Source organism: Thermobia domestica, chromosome 9, assembly GCF_964235325.1.
Source record: "Thermobia domestica chromosome 9, izTheDome1.hap1.1, whole genome shotgun sequence".
Taxonomy (NCBI): domain Eukaryota; kingdom Metazoa; phylum Arthropoda; class Insecta; order Zygentoma; family Lepismatidae; genus Thermobia; species Thermobia domestica.
In genome coordinates, this window is record NC_137462.1 from 131,074,316 (window position 1) to 131,098,313 (window position 23,998).

The 23,998-nt window shown below is 33.6% G+C and overlaps 1 protein-coding gene across 1 annotated transcript; it reads left to right on the top strand.

The window, feature by feature from the left end:
* The first annotated feature begins 1,586 nt into the window (after nt 1-1,586).
* Nucleotides 1,587-21,266, top strand: LOC145695027 (uncharacterized). Its single transcript, XM_081771856.1, has 3 exons — nt 1,587-1,737; nt 16,553-17,179; nt 21,078-21,266. Exons 1-2 carry the CDS (start codon nt 1,723-1,725, stop codon nt 17,120-17,122), a joined length of 585 nt encoding a protein of 194 aa, XP_081627982.1. The 5' UTR covers nt 1,587-1,722; the 3' UTR covers nt 17,123-17,179; nt 21,078-21,266.
* Nucleotides 21,267-23,998: the final 2,732 nt, after the last annotated feature.

The window sequence follows — 23,998 nt, forward strand, 5'->3', positions numbered from 1 at the left end:
TGAAAAAGTTTATTATTATTATTATTATTATTATTATTATTATTATTATTATTATTATTATTATTATTATTATTATTATTATTATTATTATTATTATTATTGAACATTTTGCTTCTATATTCATAAAGGCGATATTATTTGTAAGTTAGAAGGTAAACTGATATTTAATAAAGCAGATAATGTGAAATGCATTTTTTGAACATATTAATACGCATACTCTTATTATAGCATAGCACAACGTTTCTCAACTTTTTTTTTTTCCTTTGGGGCATACCAAAGTATGTTTCAAACTTTCGCGACGCCACTGCACGTCATCTTTTTTCTAGTTCCAAAAAATTGTATAATTCTTGTGATTTTAATCGGGAAGAAAACACCAAGATCATGTAACTGAAATTACTGTTTTGTGTCCAATGTTTCTTTCCAAAGAAAAATGAACAAGCAAACTTCCCAGTTTTAAACTTGGAAGACAAGTGTGAAACCAAGTCGATTGATAATAAATTTGTTTTTCTACTAAAGATAATTTCTTTGCGGAAAATCTTAGAAGACATTAAAAATCTTGCGGCCCATCTGGCATGTATTCGCGACACAGCGATTGAGGAACATTATTCTAGCAGGGTGAACCCTATGGGTTGCTAATCCGCTTATGTTTTTGATTGTTGAAAAAATTGAATTGTGAACATAATGTTAATTAATTTCATAATCATTTCTGTATACGTAACTATGGAATTTGAAGAATTTCTTCTCTCACTTTCATTTTTTTTTTTTAAATATTGTTCTCTTGAAGCTAAACGATTAATATATATTATATGCTGTATGCTTCTTACATGTTTAAGCATGCTTCCCACAGACAAACACTATAGATGTGTGTATATCAATGTAATATTTAAATTAAGGACAACAGAATAGTATGTCGATACACATAAGAGAATGTATTGTGAAGTGGGAGAAAAAATTATCCACACAATACCTAATGTGGTATCATAAAAATGTATTCGTTTTTTTCTTTCTTTTATTTGATTTTTTATAAGGTATGTGTAAAAATGTAGCAAGTGGGCTGCTTCACTTGATTGGAGGGAGAAGAGTTAAGTATTCAATTCTCATGTTCTGGGAAAGAACAATGTGAAGGATATGTATCTTTTTTTCAGTACCAAGTTGCAAGGTGGCACAAGATGTGACCTATCCATATATTATATGTATTGCAGATCAACTATCCGAAAGGCGATGAGAAAAAGAAAAAAAAAAGTGGAGACAACATAAGATCTTTCATTTTTCTCATCTCGTGATTTCTGATGGAGCGGACGGACGAACGGTAGGGAGAATCTGAATGTTGGAGGGAGGAAGATAATTCCAAAACGTAGGTGGGGAAGAAAAGAGTGTGTTACTGTATGGGAAGATCAACGCAACCGAACGTAAAGATTGCTTATGGGTGCCTCCTTTAGTTAACGTAACTTTAGGCCAAGGTAAGCGAAAGGCGGTAACAGAGGAACTCCCGTCCTGAAAAAGAAAAGAAAGACAATTTGTGAAGAAAGAAATCTCAAGCGGTGGTGGGGGAGAAAGTTGACTCATATTGCACACGATTATATAAGAGTCTGGGAACCCTTGTAGCAAATATCATTCAGTTCTTTGCCCTGTCACGTAAAGATACAGATACTACTGAGAAGAAAGTGATAGTCGCATATTTATACTTTTTATTTCTAGTTAGAAGCCAATTGTAGTACAACAATGAAAAGTTCAGTGGTAAGTAACTTCACTACTGATTTACTTTCGTATAAATTGGATAGCCTATCTAGAAGATCATATTTAGTCATAGATCACCACGAGAATATTGGATTCCTTTAAGAGGCATTATCGGAACCAGTGGCGGCTCATAGAGGGAGTCTCATTGGTAAAAATTGAACGTTTATTGCTGCAAGTTAAGGAAAGAACTTACCTCATGTCTTAAATCTTGAATACAACTCATAGCACACTAGGTTAGTCTTCTTCCCCTGGTTACTAGTGGTAAAAATTTATTTATTTATTTATTTTTTTTTGCCGGATGTGATTTTGATCAAGAGCCGCCACTGATGGTAAAACATTAATTGTATTTTAAATTATTTCATAAAAAGTTGAAGAATTCCACTGCAATAATGCTATATAGCTAAATACAGTAAATCTTTTAATTTAATAGACCAATATTGAGACTTTCAAATCTAAGATCCATTACTTCGTGAATTATGTTATGAATAATATTTAAAAATAGGATATTGTACTTGAAATTGTACTGTATCATGTAAATGTAATATATTTAATATAGTATATGTATCAAAATAAGGGGTAAAAGTAAGAGGAAACGCGGGAGGACGTCGTCCCACCGCTTCTAGAAAATATTTTTAGCGTTCCCTTGCCTGCTAAAAAATTACAATGAGCAAAGATAGCCGACGTCAGACGTCCCCTGCATTTTCAAATCCACTTTTACCCCTGATCAAAATAGTAGCAAAGAAACTTACAACTCTGTGCTATAAGTGAAAATAATAAAGATTCAAGTTTCAGTTACATTCCTGTAGGATGTTTTCTCTTAATAATCAAAAATAAAAAACTGCCTGAAATGTTCATAATAAACCAACATTTACAGCTAAAATTATGTCCTTTAAGTCCTAAGTCCGTTGATTTAACGTCTGTTGAATCAAGGGTTTACTGAATGTTAAGAGTTAATTTTGATTTGATTTGTGAGTTTACCGTGCCGTTCAGCAGTGAGGCTATATGTGACATAGATCTACAGTTTACGTATGATCCGAACCACATGAGCTCCCGCCAGGAATCAAACTCGGGTCTCCCAAGCAAAAGGCGATGCTTACCACAAGGGAGCTCGAGTTTTAAAAGTATTGCTGTTGAATATCACTTCCCAATTATTACTAAATGAAAAAGTTAATAATCTATTTTAACAACAATCATTAAATTTAACACGTTTTTGTGCTTCTTCGCGCGCGTCTTTGTTGCGCGTAACATCTGTTCGATCCCCGAAGTCTATCTATATATCTAGTTTTTGAAGTTAATTTTATATCGTGAAGCAATTAGAAACATATTTGAATAAAGATGTTTCGAAAGTCCAAACTTCGGTATAGAAAACCAGATATAATGGAATGATATACGGATTACTTAGGTGAAACAACGCCACCTAGCCATCTATAAGTTTCGTGGGCTGAGGATCAAGCAGTTAGTTTAAACTTCCAAGATATTTAACGTCTTGTTAATAAATAGATCGTTTATCAACGTTATTTATGCCCTTAGGAGGCTACTTTAACCAAATTAAATGAAATCTTGGCCTATGTTTAGTAGAAGGGACAAGCTTTTTCTCTAAAAAGATTTTACAATTTCGGTAATTTCTGTTCTCATTCGGTTAGTTTATGGTAGTTTAGGTTAGTTTAGGGTAGGGTATGTTAGTTTAGGTTAGGTTAGGTTAGTTTAGTTTATGTCATATTAGTGTAAGGGTTCCGCATAATTTTCAAAAAAAAATTCGCTTATTTCTACTAATATTAGGTTAGTTTAGGTTAGTTCAGGTTAGCTTAGGTTAGTTTATGTTAGTTTAGGTTAGATTTGGATACGTTATGTTACGTCTAAGTACTTGAATCATTCATTTCTCCTGTAAATTTTATGTTTTATTACGTTCTTCTGGACCCCTTGTACTAAACATACTCCGAAGTCTTTAACGTAATGTCTCATGATTACGCTCTTCAGGCCAAGGGAGAGGGATGATAATTGAAGGTAAATGCTAATGAAATAATTGGTGGAAGGAGGATGTAGGAGCTAACGGAAGAACTCCGAAAAATCGAATAGACACGATATCCATCAACAAATACAAGATGACGTGGAATAAAACCAGCGATATCCCCCACACCAGAGATGAACATGTTAACGCTTAGAGATTGTGTCCCCTCTTTTGTCTAACGAGTTTTTAAATTTTAATGAAACATTAGTTTAAACAATTCTAAATTACTTCTAATATACTTAATAAGACAAATTATTAGTTTATCGTATTATATTGGTGTACACCACACCGAAAATTAAGATTAAGTATATTGATTTGGGGATATTTTTTGTGGTTTTAATGTTAACATAATGTTTACTTTGAATTGCTAAACATTTGAGTCGAATAATTGACGGTGTAAACGTTGAAAAATCACCATCAGAAAAGACACTTGTGAACTTACCGTTCTGAATCTGACTGAACAATCTGAATCCTTTGCCGGTCATCCTGAGTGATGTTTATTTTTCTCCTTCCAATATATCTTTGAAATCTTTGAGTTTTTTTTTACGTCCCACGTTTATGCTAAAGGAGACAGTGATGATGAGTAATGAATGAAATGGTGGAATGAAGAAAGTGGGAGGAAACCCCCGAGAAAACCCACGCACACGGTGTTTGTCCACCACAAAGTTCACTTGACGGGGGCTGGGATCGAACCCGGGACCCCAAGCACCAGAGGTGAACGCTCTACCACTGAGCCACCGAGGCCCCTCCTTCCAATATATCGGGATAGTACATATAAGTGTAGGTTCTGAGTCACTTCATCTTACCTTCTCTCTCAGTGTTCTTATTGGAGGTTGTTGATTCCAGGGGTGTCCATCCCCCCCAAAGCTGATGGCGCACTCCCCCCCAAAAATAATAATCTCTTCCCTCCTCAAAACTCAAGTCCTCTAAAAACAATTCCCTAGTGTAGTAGTAGTTTTTATAGTACTAGTAATTGTTATTTTTGTTGTTTTTATTTCCTGTAGTAGTATTATAGAATGCTTGTAGTAGTAGTAGGGGCAGTAGTAATTATAAAAATGGCATTACTTTTATTAGTAGTCTTGGTAGTGTACAATACTAAATATGTTCTATAAGGATATTGAAGGGTATTAAAAGTTCTACACACTGTGTATAGCACAGGTATTTTTTTTTTTTTTTTTTTACAATTAGTAGTATTATTTTTTTCTTTACAAAATATTGATATAATTCCCTTGTACATGAAAAGTAAGACCCAAGTTACAAGTTATTGAGTTTGATACCAAAAGAAAATGTTATCCTCGAAATTAGCCTACAAAAAGAAGTGGTATCCAACAAAAAACATTCCTGTAAAAGAGCCAAGTACGAGTGGCCTTAAGAAGAATTGAAATCACAAAAATAGGCGCCAAGTTCTGGTGGACAACAGTTACAAACACTCACTGGCTCACTTCAAATTTAGATTTGAAACTTGGCTATTGTCTGCATGGTTACCACTAGCTCACAATTATGTCAAACTACTTTATAATTTTCAACAGACAACATAGGCAAGTTTATAATCTAAATTTGAAAGTGATTCCTTGAGTGTTTGTAACTGTTGTTCACCAGAACTTGGCGCCATCCTTTCATATAGCAACTTGCGCGGTACTTCATTCATAGAGTTTCTAAGCAGGGGATAGGGGGATTCATTCTCGAGATTTAAAAAAAAAAAATCGCATCGTGTTCCAATGTTATTCTGACGACAGCAAAATTACTTATTCGACATTAGAGTAAAATTCTTCCCCAATTTTTTTATTCCCCCCATTTTCGATGGCACAACTTGCACCATTCATCCCTCCTGTGGGCGGCCCTTCTCTCTTAAAACGAACCAACCTTTCCTTTCATACGGCTACTTGCGCGGTACTTCATTCATCGAGTATCGAAGAAGGGGGTACGGGGGTTCACCCCGGAAAATTTTTGAAAATTAGCTTCTCAAAATCGTGTTTTAATGCTACTCCGACAGTAAAATTGCTAGTTTGAAAGTAGAGTAAAATTCCCCCCCCAAAATTTTTCTCAATGGCGCAGCTTGCGCCATACATCCCCCCTGTGGGCGGCCCTGGTTGATTCGAGTGTAAGAGCTTATCCGATTCCAATGTCAAAAATGGTTCCAACATTCGACAGAAACGACATTTGATACTAATATTGACTATAGGAAATGAGTATTGTATTGTAATAAAAAGAAAAAAGTTCACTCTCCACTTCGAAGATGGTCAAAATTCTCCTTATAGCAACTATTCTATGTAGGAAAAAATGCTTGTAGCGAATGGAGACAAAATGACAGAATATCACAGAACATAAGCTGATGAGGTACAGAGGCGCGCACTAGAAGTTTTTGCTGGGAGGGATCCAAGGTTTTGGGGGGAAGAGGTCCAATACTGCAAGGCACTACCTCTATATAGTATTGAATGGATATTATTCTACACCCAAAAAAGACGGAAAGTAATTGTAAAATACTTCTACCCATATTTTCAGAAACAAAATGATAGAACTAGATGATTATTTTTATAAGAGAAAGAATACAGATGAAGTGTAAGATCAAATTTTCATAACACATCAATTATTTCCGTGTTAAAAAGTATAGTTTTACTGAGAAAGTGTAGAAATGTATGTTGAGATAGGACGTTTTGGGATTCCGGAACCGCTAGATCGTCGTAGGTGCGCCCCTGATGAGGTATAGTAACTTATCAGTGGTGGCGATTATGGCAACGCAGACCTCGTGATGCATACCCCATAAGTTATTGAACTCAATTGGCGTAGAGCTTGTATGTAGTTTAGTTTCGCGGAGAGATACAAGATTTGTTTCTACCTTACTGTATAGTATTTGTTTCTGAAATTTAATCAGACCTTCAACGACAATTGGAAAGACGTTTGATATATCATGTACTGTTATCATAGTTACTACTAATAGATGTATGAAAACTGTGCGACCATAGTTGTTAACGGAAGTTCTCTGTTGTTATGCAGAATATTACAGCAGGCTTTGAAACTTGCCATACATAACAAGCACTCACTCTTTGTTTTGCCTTCGTTCCTCAGACAGTATTGGTTTCCGCATAATACTACTAACAAAGTGATTTTGTTTTGTTTCCAAGTGACTATTTTTTGGACAAAACTCAGATATATACATGAACTGAATAGATACCAATACAATACATATCGTTTCTGCCAAGCAGAACAGCAACTTTTCTCATTATCCACTGCCTTTTGCTTTGAGGAGGTTGCATCTTCTTTCTTACCTCTGAAGAATAGCCATATTTGATTCAAAAATAAAACAGCAAAACTTTCTAAGACACATCAATCTAAACTAAGCACTGTGCTCGTAGTATTTTCTAAAGTCAATACTTGTTATGTTAGTGATAAATATCAAGATCAAGATTTCTGTTCTTACTGTGGTGATGAGTGTAGCAAATTTCAACTAATATTTTATTTTTCTATTAAATTTCCACGTATTTAACAAATACATAAAGTTTAATTTATTATTAATATCAGCTTGACCTATTCGAATGATTTTCAGTTATGTAGGAAGAAGCGAATACTGAGATTTCTACAATAAATTCGTGTCATCTGCTGATAATTAAGGGAAATAAATTGTATGTTAGTGCAAAAATTTACCATGGGTGCAAGTGTTTATGTGGTTGAGAGAATAATGAAAAGAATTTTGCGAATTTGGTGGAGGAAACTATTTATTTTACGTTAATATCAAGAGGTTATACTTTTAGTTAATTAAGTTCGCTGCAGATTAAGGACTCAAGACTTTTATTTTTCATTTACAGGTAAAACCGATAAATTTACAAAAGGAAGATCAATATTTAAGTAACTCATTTGTGTAGGCAGAGAACTTGTAAATCACCTGCGAATAATAATAGCGACGTTAAAAAAAAAAATTGATTCATTAATATGCAGAAGTATCCTGTAGTTGTCATTTAGCAAAGGTTGATGCTATGTAGTGGACAACATCTTGTCGGGGGGGGGGGGTCCCCTTGGTTTTTCTGTTTCCTCCAACATTCTCGTTCCACCAATTTTTTGATAATTATCAAAGAATTTGTGGATTGATATTATGATCAGATAGAGAAATGATTATAATCATTCACTTAACCTTCAGTCTCCTTTAGCCTATGTGGCTCAATTGTGGCACGTAACATGTATATGTATTTCATTTTATTTAATAATAATAATAATAATATAACCATTTCATCATAGAACTAGAAGAGACTCAAGTGATATGTAGATAAACGTTACTGTATTTCTAAGGGATAAACAGTTTTTCTTTCATGCCATTCGCAATCGCTTTGTTTCACAAATCTCTAAATCAGTGGTTCTCAAAGTTGTTGTTACCGCGACCCACACTAAATATTTTTTTAAAAAAAGTATTTTATTGGCCCACCTACTTCTATTCAAATACACATTGTCGTTCTACGCAATGGTGGTATTTTGTAAATCATTTTTTCCAATTTTTCCATATAAAGGTAATACAGAGCTAACACTATTCCCAACGCAGTGTCCTACCCCTTGACAAATTTTGACTCACCCATTCTCTTTCCATCCAAACCCAGCATCTCTATTGACTGTAGAACAGGACAAGGCTCTGAGTAACCACTTACTCTTCACCTCATTAAGAAACACTTCCAATTTTCATTTCCTGAATATTAGTACTTACTTTACAACATATGTTTCTGCATGAAATAAAATTTTCATAATTAAAAGGAAAAACTCGCGACCCACCAAAAAACCGGTCCACGACCCACCAATGAGTCGCGACCCACACTTTGAGAATAAATTGTTCTTTGGCTTTGATAATTATCCGCGACTTGCTCTTAGCCTTTTATTTTCTAGTCTTTCTTTGTGATCTTATAATTGCTTCATTGCTGTAAGAAGACTTCCTTTTTACAGTTAGGGTCTATGTGCATTTTATTGTCACCATAAATATTCTTCCATTAACAGGGGACTCATGATGTAAATATAGAGGGTTCTACACAATATGTTTTCTTTACGTTAAGAGTTATCGTCTTAACTATAATGCATCAGTTACGGGACTTCTTATTGGCATACATTTTTAAAAAACATTCTATCACATTTTTTTCTTACTGCCTTTTACTTCTGAATTTTCGGTATCATATTTTTCCAATGATTTCTCGTACGATTCAAATATTTTCCTTTTATCTTCATATCAGCATTTTAAAGACTCATTTTTTCATTGCTTTTTGTAACGTACATATTATTTAAAAGTCTTTATTGTAATTGAGAATATATATATATATATATATATATATATATATATATATATATATATATATATATATATATATATATATATATATATATATTTAGAAAATGAAAAATTATTGAGAAAAAGTAAATTTTGTACCAAGTGCAACATAATCTTTTACATGCTCTTTTCTTTTAAGCTATTAGATAGTAAACAAGAGCAAGTGAGTTTCGTATCTCATTGTGAAACTATGGCAGACATTCAAAACTGCCATAGAACACAACATTGAAACTGGTCGTATTAGATCTATAATTTCAAGTTGTAATACAGAAATAAGGTCAGACTTAGAGCTTATTCTTAGGACGTTTTACCCATATCAAAAGGCCATTTCTTGCTATATCTTTACCGTTTTTTCTCCTTGAAGATTACTATTCAAAGTGGAAATGATAGTAAATTTCTACAACTTTCGGTTGCACTAGAGGTACCCGATATAAAGCCGGAGATGAAACTTATTTTTCGTGCACTTAATCAATTGCAGGAAACTGCTTAATGCTATCTTTTACCGTTTTTATTCTGCGAAAATCCATAGTGAAGCCGGAAGTAGTAGAGAGATATACTAGTGAAATAGGGAATTACATTTATAGTCTTTCGGTATCTATGGAAATGTTAGCCCATTCACACATAAGAGGGATGACGTCCCTAGGAGATCACACTGCCCCGGGAATTGGCGAGGAACAAAGGAATAGGAAACGAAGAAAGCGACTTGGGAATATTATGTCACGTACCGTCTCGGCATTTGTCTGGTATAAATGAGGAAATTCCAGGAAAAAAAACTCTGGATTGCTGGCTTGAAAAGAGCTGTTACACCTTTTCGACCGACTGTCCCCACTGAGATACTAATGAAGATCTTATCTTTGCTTGAGACGCAGAATCGATTACAAACACCCACTTGTCGTTGTTTATTACCATTTCCATTCTATGGCGATTAACTTAGAAACCGGAAGTGGTTAATTTCTTTCACTTCTGGTTTGAATAGAGTGTTAACGGATGAGAAAGAACCTATTGAGATGGTGGATCGATTAAAAAAAAAGCACTTGTGGTTATCCCTTACTGTTTATGTTCTATATAGATCAGCATTGAAATCGGAAGTAGTAATAAGTTTCTACCACTTCAGGTATTAGTAAGAGATATACGGAACGGGTGAATATATTGTCTTTAATTCAGACGCTGAATCGATTCGAAACAAAAACATTATACGGCTATATACTACCGAATTTGCTCTACGTTGATCAACTTTGAAGCATGAAATTATCTACAACTTCCGACTTTTAGTTTGAATGTAGGCAGGGATGCAAATAAACAATAAAATTTTACTAGCCCAAGAAAAAAGCTACTAGTCCTCATCCCACAATAGGAATCATTCACTTACCTTCGGTATAATATTAAATACTCGCCCGCAGCGATGAACCACTCGCCCCGGGCGAGTGGGCGACTGGTTATTTGCATCCCTCGGTTAACGGATGAGATAAAACTTCTCCTTTTGAAGCTGAATCGACTAATACAATTTATCTTTAATATCTCTTCCTGTTTTTGCTCTGAGACCTGTTGACAAATAGACGAACGGATATAAGCGTTCCACAACACTTCTGATATTGCTGCACAGCATAATTTGGAACTGACAAAAGTATCACTAAGGGCAGATTTCGTGGAGCCCGTTTCCGGAAATAAGTATACATTTTGATCTCTCACACTATAATTTTGGTATTGTTTTTAGGTGTAAGAGAATGATTTATTAGACCCTAATATATTAAGATACTGAATTACACAATATAGATCTCTTTATTTAGTAACCTAATCATAAGGACCATCACTTACTATTAGCTGTGGATTTATTTTTAAGTGAATTTGAATTATTAACAGATAAATAAATTAAAAGGAAGTTTCAAACAGTTTGGGAAAACTGGTTTACAAAGGATTCTGCGAATTTACTTAATAAAGTTAAAACATGTTTTATAAAATCAGTCAGCTATATCTTGCATCTGAAATCTAATGCAAAGTTTGTTGTTCTTGCTGTTGTTTTTAGTGATTGTTCTGCTTGCGAGGAAATAGCTGTCTAAGGATTATTTAATACCCGAGATAGCCATTAAACAAATCGATATTCTCATTTCTCTCTCTATTATTAGTTTAACTTTCCATTGTTATGTCTTTTAGGTCAAAGGAGAATAATTATTGACCTTGAATAATTATGGAATAATTGATGGGAAGATGAAAAAATTACGAGATCCGATAAAGTCTATGGTCATCATTAGGACCGTATTTAGGTATTTGAGCTCCCTGGGCTCATGAAATCATTCATCCCTCCCTCCCCCTTATTTATTTGGATTCAGTTTAGGTCTAAACAATACTTCCGCTGTCGCTTTCATTAAACCACCAGCAACGGGGCTTAGTGAACAGAATTAAATGCAGGAATCACACTCGCAGTCAAAGTATCCTAACGAGACAACTCAGTTTTCCTGTGGTAGATCTACTAAAACATTGATTTTAGTTTAGTACAAATTTTCCTTAAATTAATTTTCTTCGTGGATAGAATCTCTTGTCTGTACACTATGTTCAATCTTGATTTTCTTAATACGAGTACGCCGCTTTTGGAAATGCCCCTCCGTAGGCGGATCTAGAAGGTGAAAACTGGGGAGTAAAAACCAGAATTCAGACTGAGTTTACTGTATAAATAATGGCTTCAATTATTTTTGTTACCCAAAAACTGAGGGAACCTAAGTCCCCCCGGTACCGAGCTAGGTCCGCCTCTGTGTGGCGCCCTTATGTAAATATAAGTCCGGTCACGATGTTGTAAACCATAAGCTCATACGATCAAGTACCCTTAAGATGTATGTATTCTACACCTCCCATTTCCCCCCTCATATTATCACTTCGTAATGGAGCAACACAGCATGACGGTTCTACTGTGTGTGTCACGGTTAGACACAACCTGCTACTTAACAGTGCATAGATCTCCCAGGCAGCACTTTAATAGATAAATAAATAATCTAGTCGAGCAAAATAAAAAAAAATATATCTGTTATAATTACAAAGGAATGGTATACTTTTCAATGCCTTTAAAAGAGTCGTTTTTCTCAATTTTCTCAGAGACTAAGCATGTGAATATACTCTTAAGCATTTCATTTTCTTCAACCCAATGCGATCTATATAGCAGCTGAAATGCCCGTTCTTCACACAGAGAGAATAAGTTTAGGTAAAGTGTTTGAACCCCTTTCTTCCCTTAGGATACGCAAGGAGGATGGATTTGTACTTAAACAGCATCAGCAGTGTCACTATTCGTATCGTGGTTTGGACACATCGTTCATTTTCGATTATTTCTACGTGTCACTCGCTAACGCCTACCGGAAACGAACTAAAATCTAATTTAAGACAGAATCTACTCATGTTCCAAAAATCATCAAAATAGGTGCAGTAGTCTAGATGTTAGCCGTCAAACATAATTTTACGTGTCATATCCTTTAGCTTCACCTTCTTACGGAAAATGTGGTTAAAACGTGTAGGTAGAAATAATGAAAATCGGTCCAGCGCTCTAAGAGACATTCAAGGACAAACATAGTTTCATTCATTTTCATATATGTAGATACTAGAAGATGTCTGTGTTAAAACGGAACTGTTTAAAAACACTGGGACACGGAGCCACATGTTTAAAATGAAGGATTAATATACCAAGTTTCATCTTTCTAAGTTTGCACGCTCTCATCTTAGGAAACACATTTTAATCAAAGTAACATGATTGAAACCAAAGCTAGGCAACGGTCAAGTCAGGTACCAACAATCATCAAAATCGGTGAAGCGGTCTAGGAGCGGATGAGGAATAAAGATGCTCTTTCATTTATCATAATTTTGGGCTATTATTACAGTATATCATTAACCATACAGTATATTATCTTGCTTATACAGTATGTTATAATGAAAAGCTTATTAATGAATATTTTAGTATCAGTTTCATCATAATAGATGACGTGGTTAACATACAGAATCAATTTTTGTGTTTGCAAAAGAAGAAAAAAAATCGATTTTCAGGATTTTCCCAAAAATTATACAAAATTATTTACACTTACCAATATTATTTCATTCAGCTAAATGTGCTCTATTGGTAAACATACTGTGTGTCTCAGATTTATTTCAACTAAACGTTAATAATATATTCTAAAATTAAATTATTCCAATAATAAAATTGGAATAGTAGTAAAAAGTGGAAGCTCTTGATAAAAATCATATAACTAAAAATTATCATTATAAACTAAGAGAAAGAACTTCATGTGTTAATTATACTATATATCAAACAAGAGCTAGTACATTAGGTAAGATGTGTTCCCTTTGTTATAAGTGATAAAAGTTCAAAATTTTAACCCATGTGGGTTTCTCTCAAAAGCCACCACTGAAGGAAAGTGCTTACTCTAATAATTAATCTAATAACGAATATCCGACTGGTACAGTGGTACATAGTCAGAATTTTTCATATGGGTGTACACAAAAGTAATTATAAAGCCCACGCCTATCCTCTTACTAAAACATTCCTACTTGAGCATTTTGTTGAGTTTTATGTGTATTAAAAATCACAAACGAATGTTAATGATTAGGGGCCGGATTTTAAGGTGCAAAAATGTGGTAGGAAAAAGAGTATGCAAGGTGCTGAAAAATCATTCAAAAGCGTGCAAAAAAGTGTGCTAATAGTATATCTTTATTAAGTGCTATATTATACAGTTACATGAACATTCTTTATTCATTACAACAGCAAATATTGTTAAAAACTTGGCTTTAAACATTTGATATAAATTGGAAAATTATTTTATTTATTCTCATAAACTTGTACAACATTCAACATTCTTGTAATAAAATTGTGGTTAAAAGCAACTCGGTATTTTTTAAAAAAAAAAAAAAAAACTAATTTAGCAATATTGTGGCTTGAAAACCCGTTCAATACTACTAGGTTTTCAAAATCTGCTTATACTTGATTATGCACAACATTTCTTTGGTTTCGAATGTTAATTTCTGTAGCTTGGAGTTCAGGTGATCCTTAAACATTGCTCGACATCAATGGAAACCAGTGGTGCATATCTTGTAAGGACATGGACAGGAAGTTCAGTTGACGTTGCAAAGGTTTCTACCTCCGGATTGTTTCGCAAATTCAGTTCAAATTAGTCCCTAGCAAATCCGTCAAAATTGTGTCTAAATTTATGAATTATGTGCAAAGTAGATGCAAAATAAAACACATTGTTCTCTCCAAATTAAAAAAAAGATGGAAAAAAGGGACAATAAAGGTGCTGAAAGCTAAAAGAAGTTAAAAAGGAAAAAATTTATTAATTTAGCAAGAAAGGTGCAACATTCATGAAAAAGGTGCAACAAAGTGCCTTCATTTCAGCTCGTTTTATGCCCGGAAATACATATTTTGAACTTTGGTTGTTTAAGAACTACATTTTTAGAACAGGTGCTGCACCTTAAAATCCGCACTCTATTAATGATTAAAGAATTAAAAAAAAATGCATGAAAACAAAAGGAAAATACATAACCAGACCATTTCATTAAACTATGCACAGTCGTCGCTAGTAGCTACCCTATAGATATGTATCGTTCTTACAACAGTTTTCATATATTTGGCTTCCATTGGCATACACAGAATTTCATCAAGTAGGACGAGATTCAAGCTCCCAAATTCGTATACCACGTATATTTATATGATATAGCAGTTTCTATATGTTGTTGAAGAGAGCAGGTTAAAACGTAGGACCTACCTCATACACCACTGCTTGTTTGTATATTAGTTGAATATCGACATGCTAGATTTTATATTGTACTCTTTCTCAATTCCCAACTACAGTTACTTCACAATAAAGTAAACTAAATTTATATTTTGTGTATTATATTCATATTTGGTAGAGCATTTTAAAAAAAAATATCCATGCTAACATGTCACTGTATAGTCTTAAATACACATTCTCTAGCTTTGTATATTGCATACTAACTCAGTGTAAACTTAACTTGTTGCTCGATCATTCTTCCAGCAATTAAGAGATGAAGAAGAAGAGAAAGAAGATCAGAGGAAACACGCGTATTACAAAACTTCTTTTTTTATGCTTGTTGCTTTCAGAGATTGGTTATAAATACAAAAGTCCTGATTCACATGGGAAAAAGGACATTCACTTTCAATTCCGTTTCTTAACACACAAAGTCACAAACACACACATAAACATACGATGTTACCTTTTGTTTATGATACCTGCATTAAGAATTTAATAGCTGCAGTAATCATGCAACTTCTTCTCAGCTTAGAGTAAGTTTTCTCAAAATATCACCCAGTTCAATATCTTCTCCGTCACGCGCTGTTCATTTTATTTCGAGAATGCGAGTTTGCGGATTTACGAAGCAATGTAGGAAATAAACACGTAAAAGATATCAATATAAATTCAATACATTAAATTAGATAATACTTTGAACATTGTTTTGTTTACTTGACCATAACAAGTCAAATATATATCTTACTTTTATCTGTTGACCTACATTTCATTCGAATGTTCGAAAATAGGTGACTTATTTTAGTTCGTATGTTGCTGATTATATTCGTCACTATCAATAAATCAAAACTGGCCAAAGCACTACTGTAAATATACACTAATAACACTTGTGTAACACTTGAATATACACTAATAACATTTGTGTAACACTTAAATATACACTAATAACATTTGTACAACAGTTTCTATAGTGTAACATCGTCTTTATCTTTGTTTCAAAATTGCTGTTAATGTATATTTAGTGGTTTGCCCACGAAGGCGATGCTACTTTGCTGAAACTGTTATGCAAGTGTTATTAGCGTATATTTAGTGCTTTCATTACGTTTTGTTAGATGGTGTTATCATTTTGAATTCATTATTGCGATTATTCGTTTGTGGATTAAGAATTATCTTAGAGCTTACTGGTAGCTAAACGGTTAGCGTGCGCGCTTTTGGTGTGGGAGACTCGCGATCGATTCTCGGCGGGATATCATGTGGTTCAGATTTTACGAGAAGTTGTAGGTCCACGTTCCATATAGCTTCGTTGCTGAAAGGGATGCTAAACTAAAAACAAATCAAAATGAATGATCTTATTTGTGTTTTATTTGATAAGTTATACTTTATTTTGATTCAACTCTGAAAATTTATGACCGTTTTTATAATATGGGAGAAATGGGACAAATGTCTGTACTTAATTTGTATTTATTTTTGAGGTTGTATGTTTGTATCCTTTAGACTAAAGAAAATGATGAGAATGAATGATAGCAATTAAATGAATGCCAAAAGGCTAGTACAAAATACCCATGCGGAATTCAAATCCGCGACTGTGTTTATAGGTTGCTCGTCTGCACTTTAGATTGCTTGACCACACGGTCCACCACTGCAGATGAAAATGTGTTAAAATAAACAAACAAGATGTTTGTATTAATTTATGAGAAACTCACGATGTAGAATAAATACTCCTTCAGTGTCCAAGAAGAGCTTTTGATGTATTAATTGTATCTTGCATTTTTATTTTAGGTTGTATTTGCATTACTTGCTGTTAGTTGTTTGGTGAGGGCAGAAGAGAAAGTAGAAGCAACGGAAACAAAGTCCGCAGAAGAGTCAAAGAAACAGGAGAAGAGAGGCCTGCTAGGTCTAGGCTACGGTTATGGAGGTCTTGGTTATGGATATGGAGGTTATGGTTATGCAAGTGGTCACGGCTATGTTGCAGCAGCACCTGTACACACTGTCACGATTACCAAAGCAGTTCCTGTTCCAGTTGCTCATCCTGTAGCTGTACCAGTTGAAAGACACGTCCCAGTTCCTGTGCCCCACCCAGTACCAGTTGCTGTGCCGAAACCTTACGCTGTCCCTGTACCTCAGCCTTATCCAGTTGCCGTTCCAAAACCAGTACCATATCCAGTGGCAAGACCTGTAGCTGTGCCTGTTGCTAAACCAGTTGCAGTACCCGTACCTAAACCAGTGGGCTATCCAGTGCCACAACCGTACCCAGTTGCTGTTCCGAAACCTGTAGCTGTGCCTTATCCTCAACCTGTAGCTGTTCCAAAACCAGTTCCAGTGTTTGCGCATGGTCACGGATATTACTAAGGAAAAGCACGACATAATATTTAAAAATACTACGGCAGGACTGCAAGAGTGAGCGCGGTATGTACTTTGATTAATCAGAATATGTTTTAAAAAATAACTTTAAATTAACTATACTACTAGTAATACAACTCTGGAAATGGAAAACAGTCTCATTTCCTAAAAAAAAGAAAAAAAGAAAAAAGAAAGAAAGAAAGAAAGAAAAAAGGGGCTTAGAAGGGTTCTTTATCATACAGAAGTACCAGGGAATTTATTGAGATGATTGCATGAACAGATGAACCGAAATTCATTAATATCAAATAATCTACGACGTAATTGTTTCGAAAATTAAGAAATTTCACAAATCCTCTGCAATCTTATTACCTAATTTGCGCCTGTATAACTATTAGGCCATGTAAAAAATTGCTTTCGACTAGTTATAACATAAAATTTTAAAATACTATAAATTGTTTTAAAAGTAACTAAAAAATAAGAAGCAAACATTTTCTTCAGAATACCTTGAGATACTAAGAAATTTGACAGTACTCCCTAGACGTGTAATTTTGAAGTTTTGTTTTTCTTCTGGGAGGACATGTACTGATATTTGGGTCACCTATTAAATATGAAATACGAAATCCCTCCCTAAAATTTAAAACCTTAATAAACATTGCTATTACTACCAGAGACCCCAGTTGGCAAAGTAGGCCACAGATTACATTTATGATACGTACATCGCAGGGAAATATACTTTGTGCAGATGGACAGGTTTTCGCTTCATTCAGGTGATTTGTGTGTGTGTGTGTGTGTGTGTGTGTATTGTTTTTAGGATGTGGTCCAGCCATTTCCTGCTTTATGAATATATTTATGTTCGTATCGCGTAGGAAGTTTTATCTTGAAGTAGGCTTCCTCTCAAACGACGGGGAGCTTAAATAGAAAAGCAGTTATCCCCCATCACAAAAGTTATGGCCCTAGCACAGCTATTTAACGATGTAGGTATTGTTAAGAAACTTAATTAAAGTGTATACTCACATTTATGATTTATAGACAGAAATATCCATACTAAGAACAAAAACTAATGGAACGGTTTCAATGTCCATCTATACATTAATTAAGAATTTAATACTAAGGAAACATTGTCTTTTTCTTCTGTTTTGCTATTTTATAGCTTATCATCTCGGAAGTGAGCGAATTTCTAGTCTATTCAATTATCCTCTATAAATATCATTATGTACTCCTCGCACAAGAAAAAGGTCACAAGTGTTACAAAGAACTCTTTCTATCTATGTAAATATATTATGTAGGTGCATATGAGCAACAAAATTCATTAAATATGAATACATATCATTGGAAGATATATAATTTATGACAAACACGATTCAATGTTCCGATTCACTTTTCCAATTATAAGAAGTTGTATTATGTGACGAATCACGTAAACAAATCACAGTAAGCGGAGCAAGGAATAGGAACGATATAATCCATTAGACAATTAACTACTTACCAACCTGTAAATTTATAAAATATACATAGGGTCTATATTCCAAATTGTAGTTTCATTTTCTTGTAAGAGTTTAGACAGAAATTAAATATTAATTAATTCATATACATATCCATAAATTTAATATAAGGTAGTATAAAAAGTACTGTGCCTTTGGAGGTCAAAATGAAAGTACATTTACTATGATTTGAAAATAGCATTATGGAATCCCATATGAACCAGATTATTCAATGATCTGCCATTTCTCCGACAACACCATCATCCTGGAGTGAATCCTGGATTAATGGAACTTCTGTGATTTCTGGTCACGAAATTGTGACACATGGTTTTCACAGACATCTTTTGAAAGTAACTTAACACCGTTCATGGAGTTCTATAGAGGCCGAAACAAATGATATGCTGACGGGACCAGGTTCAGTCTATACGGCGGATGAATTAAGACCTTCCAGATAAGTTCTCTCAATTTCTGGTGGGTTGTGTAAGACGTATGCGATCTCCCGATACCAGCGTGGTATACGACACACTTCTATTGACCAATTCCGGTCTTTTCGTTTCAGTTGGTAGATGCACTCGCGCTAATTTTAGACAGTACAGGTCCAAGTCCATCGTTCTACCCGGTGGTAGGAGCTCATGATGCACTATGTCATTTCAATCATCGTGATCACCGCTTAAGAAGAAATGAATGGAAATCGTTACGTTTCAGTAGAAGCAGATGAGGTTTGTCGAGTAAATGTTTTTGAGTCAAATCATGTGGTGCCAAAACGTCGAGCTTTTCTGTACGCAGCTATCTAAAAATGGTTTACCACTATTTTGGAGATGAACGCTTGGGTCATTGGTAATATCATGGCTGCTCACATGTTGGTCTTGCTGGACATTTGCTAGAATATTGTACATTTTTGCTGTGATCGGTCGTCGGTGCGAGGAGCATTTTGGACATTGAAATTTCCGGAACAAAAGTAACTGAACCATCTTTTGGCTGTTGTTTTCGATAACATATCTTAGTCATAAACAACACAAATTTCTTCACGGGCCTTCGCAGTATTTGTGACTTTATTTAAATACAATTATGAAATATAGCGCTGTTTAGGGAAAGTTCACTCATGTTCACGGCGTAGCACTGTACGACTGACTATGAGAATTTCAACATTTACTAGCAATAACTGCCAGTTCTCAAATGACGTCAAGTTTCACCCACTAAGATTTATACACCCTGAAAATAGAACACTAACTCCATATTGTGCGCTGATTACTTTTTAGACTATCTAATATTTAAAGTTGATGTACCAAGAACTTTTCTAACATTCTTCTAATTTATGAAAAAACTTTATTGTAATCATCCTAATTAACGATAAAAGTAAACAAACTTATTCCAAGTTTTTTTTACCATATAAAAACTCAAGTTAAAGAATATATGTTAACTATTTAAATTCACCATGCATTTACCTTACATATACATATCATAAATATAATTTACTTATACATGTATTATTTATAAAATATGATATATATGTGTGTGGCAAACAAATGGTGAATTACAATAGTGGAAATATATATATTCTTTAACTTGTGTTTTTAACTGACAAATATTACTTGTTCTCTTTGGAATAAGTTTCATTATTTTTTATCTTAATGTTTAATTAAGTTCATTGCACTTAAGGCATTTTCGTATATATTAGAAAGATTTTTCGTAGATATGAGATATGTACACTCTCTTTAAACACCAATATCGAAGCAAAAACCAACACCAGTTACGCTACAACAATTCATAACTCGGATCTCCTTTTTCACGAACAAATCTGCTCTTATCTCTACGTGAGGTACTTGCATCATGTGAAAAATTTCTACTTCGCTATAATATTCTTCATTGAGTATATCACATCAAAAATATACAAATAATTCAGAGACAACTATAAGTTAACAAATTCAGTTGTGATTATTTATTTCACATGTTGCAATAATAAGAACACCAATAAAAATTACTGTTAACAATATCACTAAAGAACCAACCATTTTGCAGCGTCTACACAGATTCGGAACAAATGAATTATTAATGAATTATAGACAAACTCACCTAGGTATACAACCGAAAGTGTCCAACTAAAACTGAGAGAGAACTGCAAAATTGAACATATCGAACCACATTTACCATAAAGTTGTATTTTTGGTTTCTCTTTTGAGTAAACAAATAAACAAATATTTACAGTAAAGTCGGTTGATCTTGGTAGATAACTATATTTGTTTTTAAATAAATGCATTAGATATGTTCAATAAACACTGGGTTTCATTTCCATTTTAGAAAAAAACTATCAGAACAAGTGTAGATGAATATGTAAAAGATGGTGAGTAATTGAGTAAGCTGATTTACTAATGTATTAGCATTTTACAATAGATTTATGATTTAAAAAAATACCATGAATTACAATTAATTTAATCTAAGTTTAAAAATGAATTCTAATACTTTATATTCTTTTTATGTTTCAGGTATATGAAATGTAGAAGATACAGTGAAGACTGTGTATACATTTTGTCTACTCGTTCACTCATAATGCTCTTTTTTGTACAACTACTTATATATATATATTAACATTATTTTTGTACAAACTTGCGTAAAAAACATAAAGTATTATAACTTTATTGTGAATTTATATAATAAATATTTATTTAATAAGATGTATTGTTTTCTTTTATTACTTCTATAAGCATAAATTACCCGCTTCGCTGGGTTAAATTAAGAAAAAATAGTAACATGTTCCGCTAGTCAGTCACTTTCTACTATTACTAAAACGCTCTCTGGTATCGGCCATTTTCGATGATTTTTATATATCCTCCTCCCCTACCATGTTGTGGGGCACGGCATCAGAAGTGTCCTTGTTCAGTGTTCAGAGTGTCTCAGCGACCTCAAAAACTATAGATTCGACACTAATATCGGTCATTTTCGATCATTTGTAAATGTCCTTCCCATCCTTCAATTTACATCGTCAAAGTGATATAACAAAAATCATCTCAGGGTTAAACTTCATCTAGATTGAAAATTTGACCGAGATCGGTCCGGTGGTTCAAGACTTATTAAGTTTTATTCATCTTCATATATTTCCCCTCCTCCTCTCTCTCTACCCTAAGATCTACTGCCAAAATAAAATGATAAAAAAGTTCCTAGGTTTGAATTTCTTATATATTGAAAATTTGATTGAGATCGATTAGGTGGTTCAAAAGTTATTATATTCACGAATATAGTCACTTTTATTTTTATATTTATTGATTTTTGTATATATCCCCCTCCACCCCCGTTTCTACGTTGCTCCGTCAAAGTGATATGATAAAAATCATTCCAGTCCCGAACCTCATCTACATTGAAAATTTGATCGAGATCGGTCGGGCGGTTCAAGAGATTAAGAGTCACAAACATAGTCACTTTCAATTTTATAATATAGATTCATATATCAATAAATTAACATTGATATATCTGGTTAACATTCAGATTCCTATATATGAATAAATTAACATTCAGATTCATATATCTGGTTAACATTCAGATTCCTATATATCTGGTTAACATTCAGATTCATATATCAATAAATTAACATTCATATATCTGGTTAACATTCAGATTCCTTTTAGATTTAAAATGAATCGTCGAGAGTGATTCCCATTCAACAATAAATTTCCACAGTGCACAAGTGAATTGCTGTTTAATGAAAATCGAACGAATGAGTCATCAGTGGCTCAGTAGTACAGCTCTCAGCTCTGGTGTGTGGATCACTGGTTCGATCCATCAGTTCATTAATTTTCTCGAGGTTCCCCCGTTCGCTTCTCCTTTCACCATTTCGTTAATTAGCAGTGTCATTGTCACCGCTACCCTCGGAGAATAAAGTTACAGAAAAATCGAACAAGTGCCATAGATAAGTATACTTACTGTATGCATAGAACACATACAAGTTTTCTTAACACATTATTGAGAAAAAATGAATACTTAATACTTGTGTACTTATCAATCTCATTCAATATTGAAAAGAAAAGTAAATAATTTAACAGTGTTTATTCAATACTTCTGTTGAAGAAAACGCATTGATATGAAATACAATGGCTCCAAATTTGTCTTGCAAAAACACTTAAAGATCCAATAAGCTCCGCCAGACCAAACTTTTATGTACGTACTAACTAGTAAGTACGTACATAAAAGAAACCAAACCGAACTTATCCTCACCGTACCCAACCTAAACTAACCTGACTCAACCTATTCATAAGAAATTATTGCCATGTTGAAAAGCTGGCGGAGCTTAACGGAGTAAATGTCAAGACATGTGAGAAAGTATTCGTGCATAAATAAATATATATGCGTAAAGTGGTATTAAAATAGGGAGTATAAGCATATAATGTAAAAATTATCATTCAAATTCGTATCAACGAAGCCATTATATCTGTATAACTTAATTTGTATTGTACGATTCGGTGTATTAGTGCAATGATTCTCAACAGAGACACGAATTACTAAACACATAATTCGGACCCATTTTGGTTCCTTAACTTTTTTCTTTCGGATGTACGTCAACAAGTGAAATTTCAAAACCAATTACATATTCGTATATTATGCCGTAAAAATCTTTGCTTTTTTTTTTTTTTTTTGGGGAATACAAATATGTTACAGATGCTTACTATTGCTTACTTTTACCCTGTACCAGCACGGAGGTTGTAGTTACGAAGACAGCAGCTTTGTTCCATCATTTCTTGTAAAGAAAGAAGAGAATTATATAGAATAAAATGAATATAAATAATTTAAAGATAAAATAAAGAAGAAGAAATGATTATGAACGAAATAAATAATAAAATAAAAATATAAATAAACAAGATTAACCTACAGCTTTATTCATATTTTCATTTTATTATTTATTTTGTTCATAATATGAAAACAACGTTAATAACAACGAATTTCTAATACTTTATATTCTTTTCTTTATTCCAGCTAAATGAAATGCAAAAGATACATTGAAGACTGTGTATACATTTAATGAACTCGTACACTCATAATGCTCTGTCTCTTGTATATATATATATATATATATATATATATATATATATATATATATATATAGAGAGAGAGAGAGAGAGAGAGAGAGAGATGGGCACACTAAAATTGCGCAAACTTTCTTATCTGTTGAGACAGATAAAGCCTTAATGAGAAGCAATAAAATTGGAAATTGCGCAAAAAATGTTGTGCAACGTTGCCATTATTATAAAAAATAATTCGACTAATAAAACCAGTCACCTAAACGCAAACCGTTTTAGAGAAAAAAAAAATACAAAGTAATGGATGACAATAGCATTTTCAGTTATCGCCATTATATGTGTGCACGGACGTTGTCAGAGAGAGGGACGGGGAACATGTCCCAGTCAATAATTTTCTG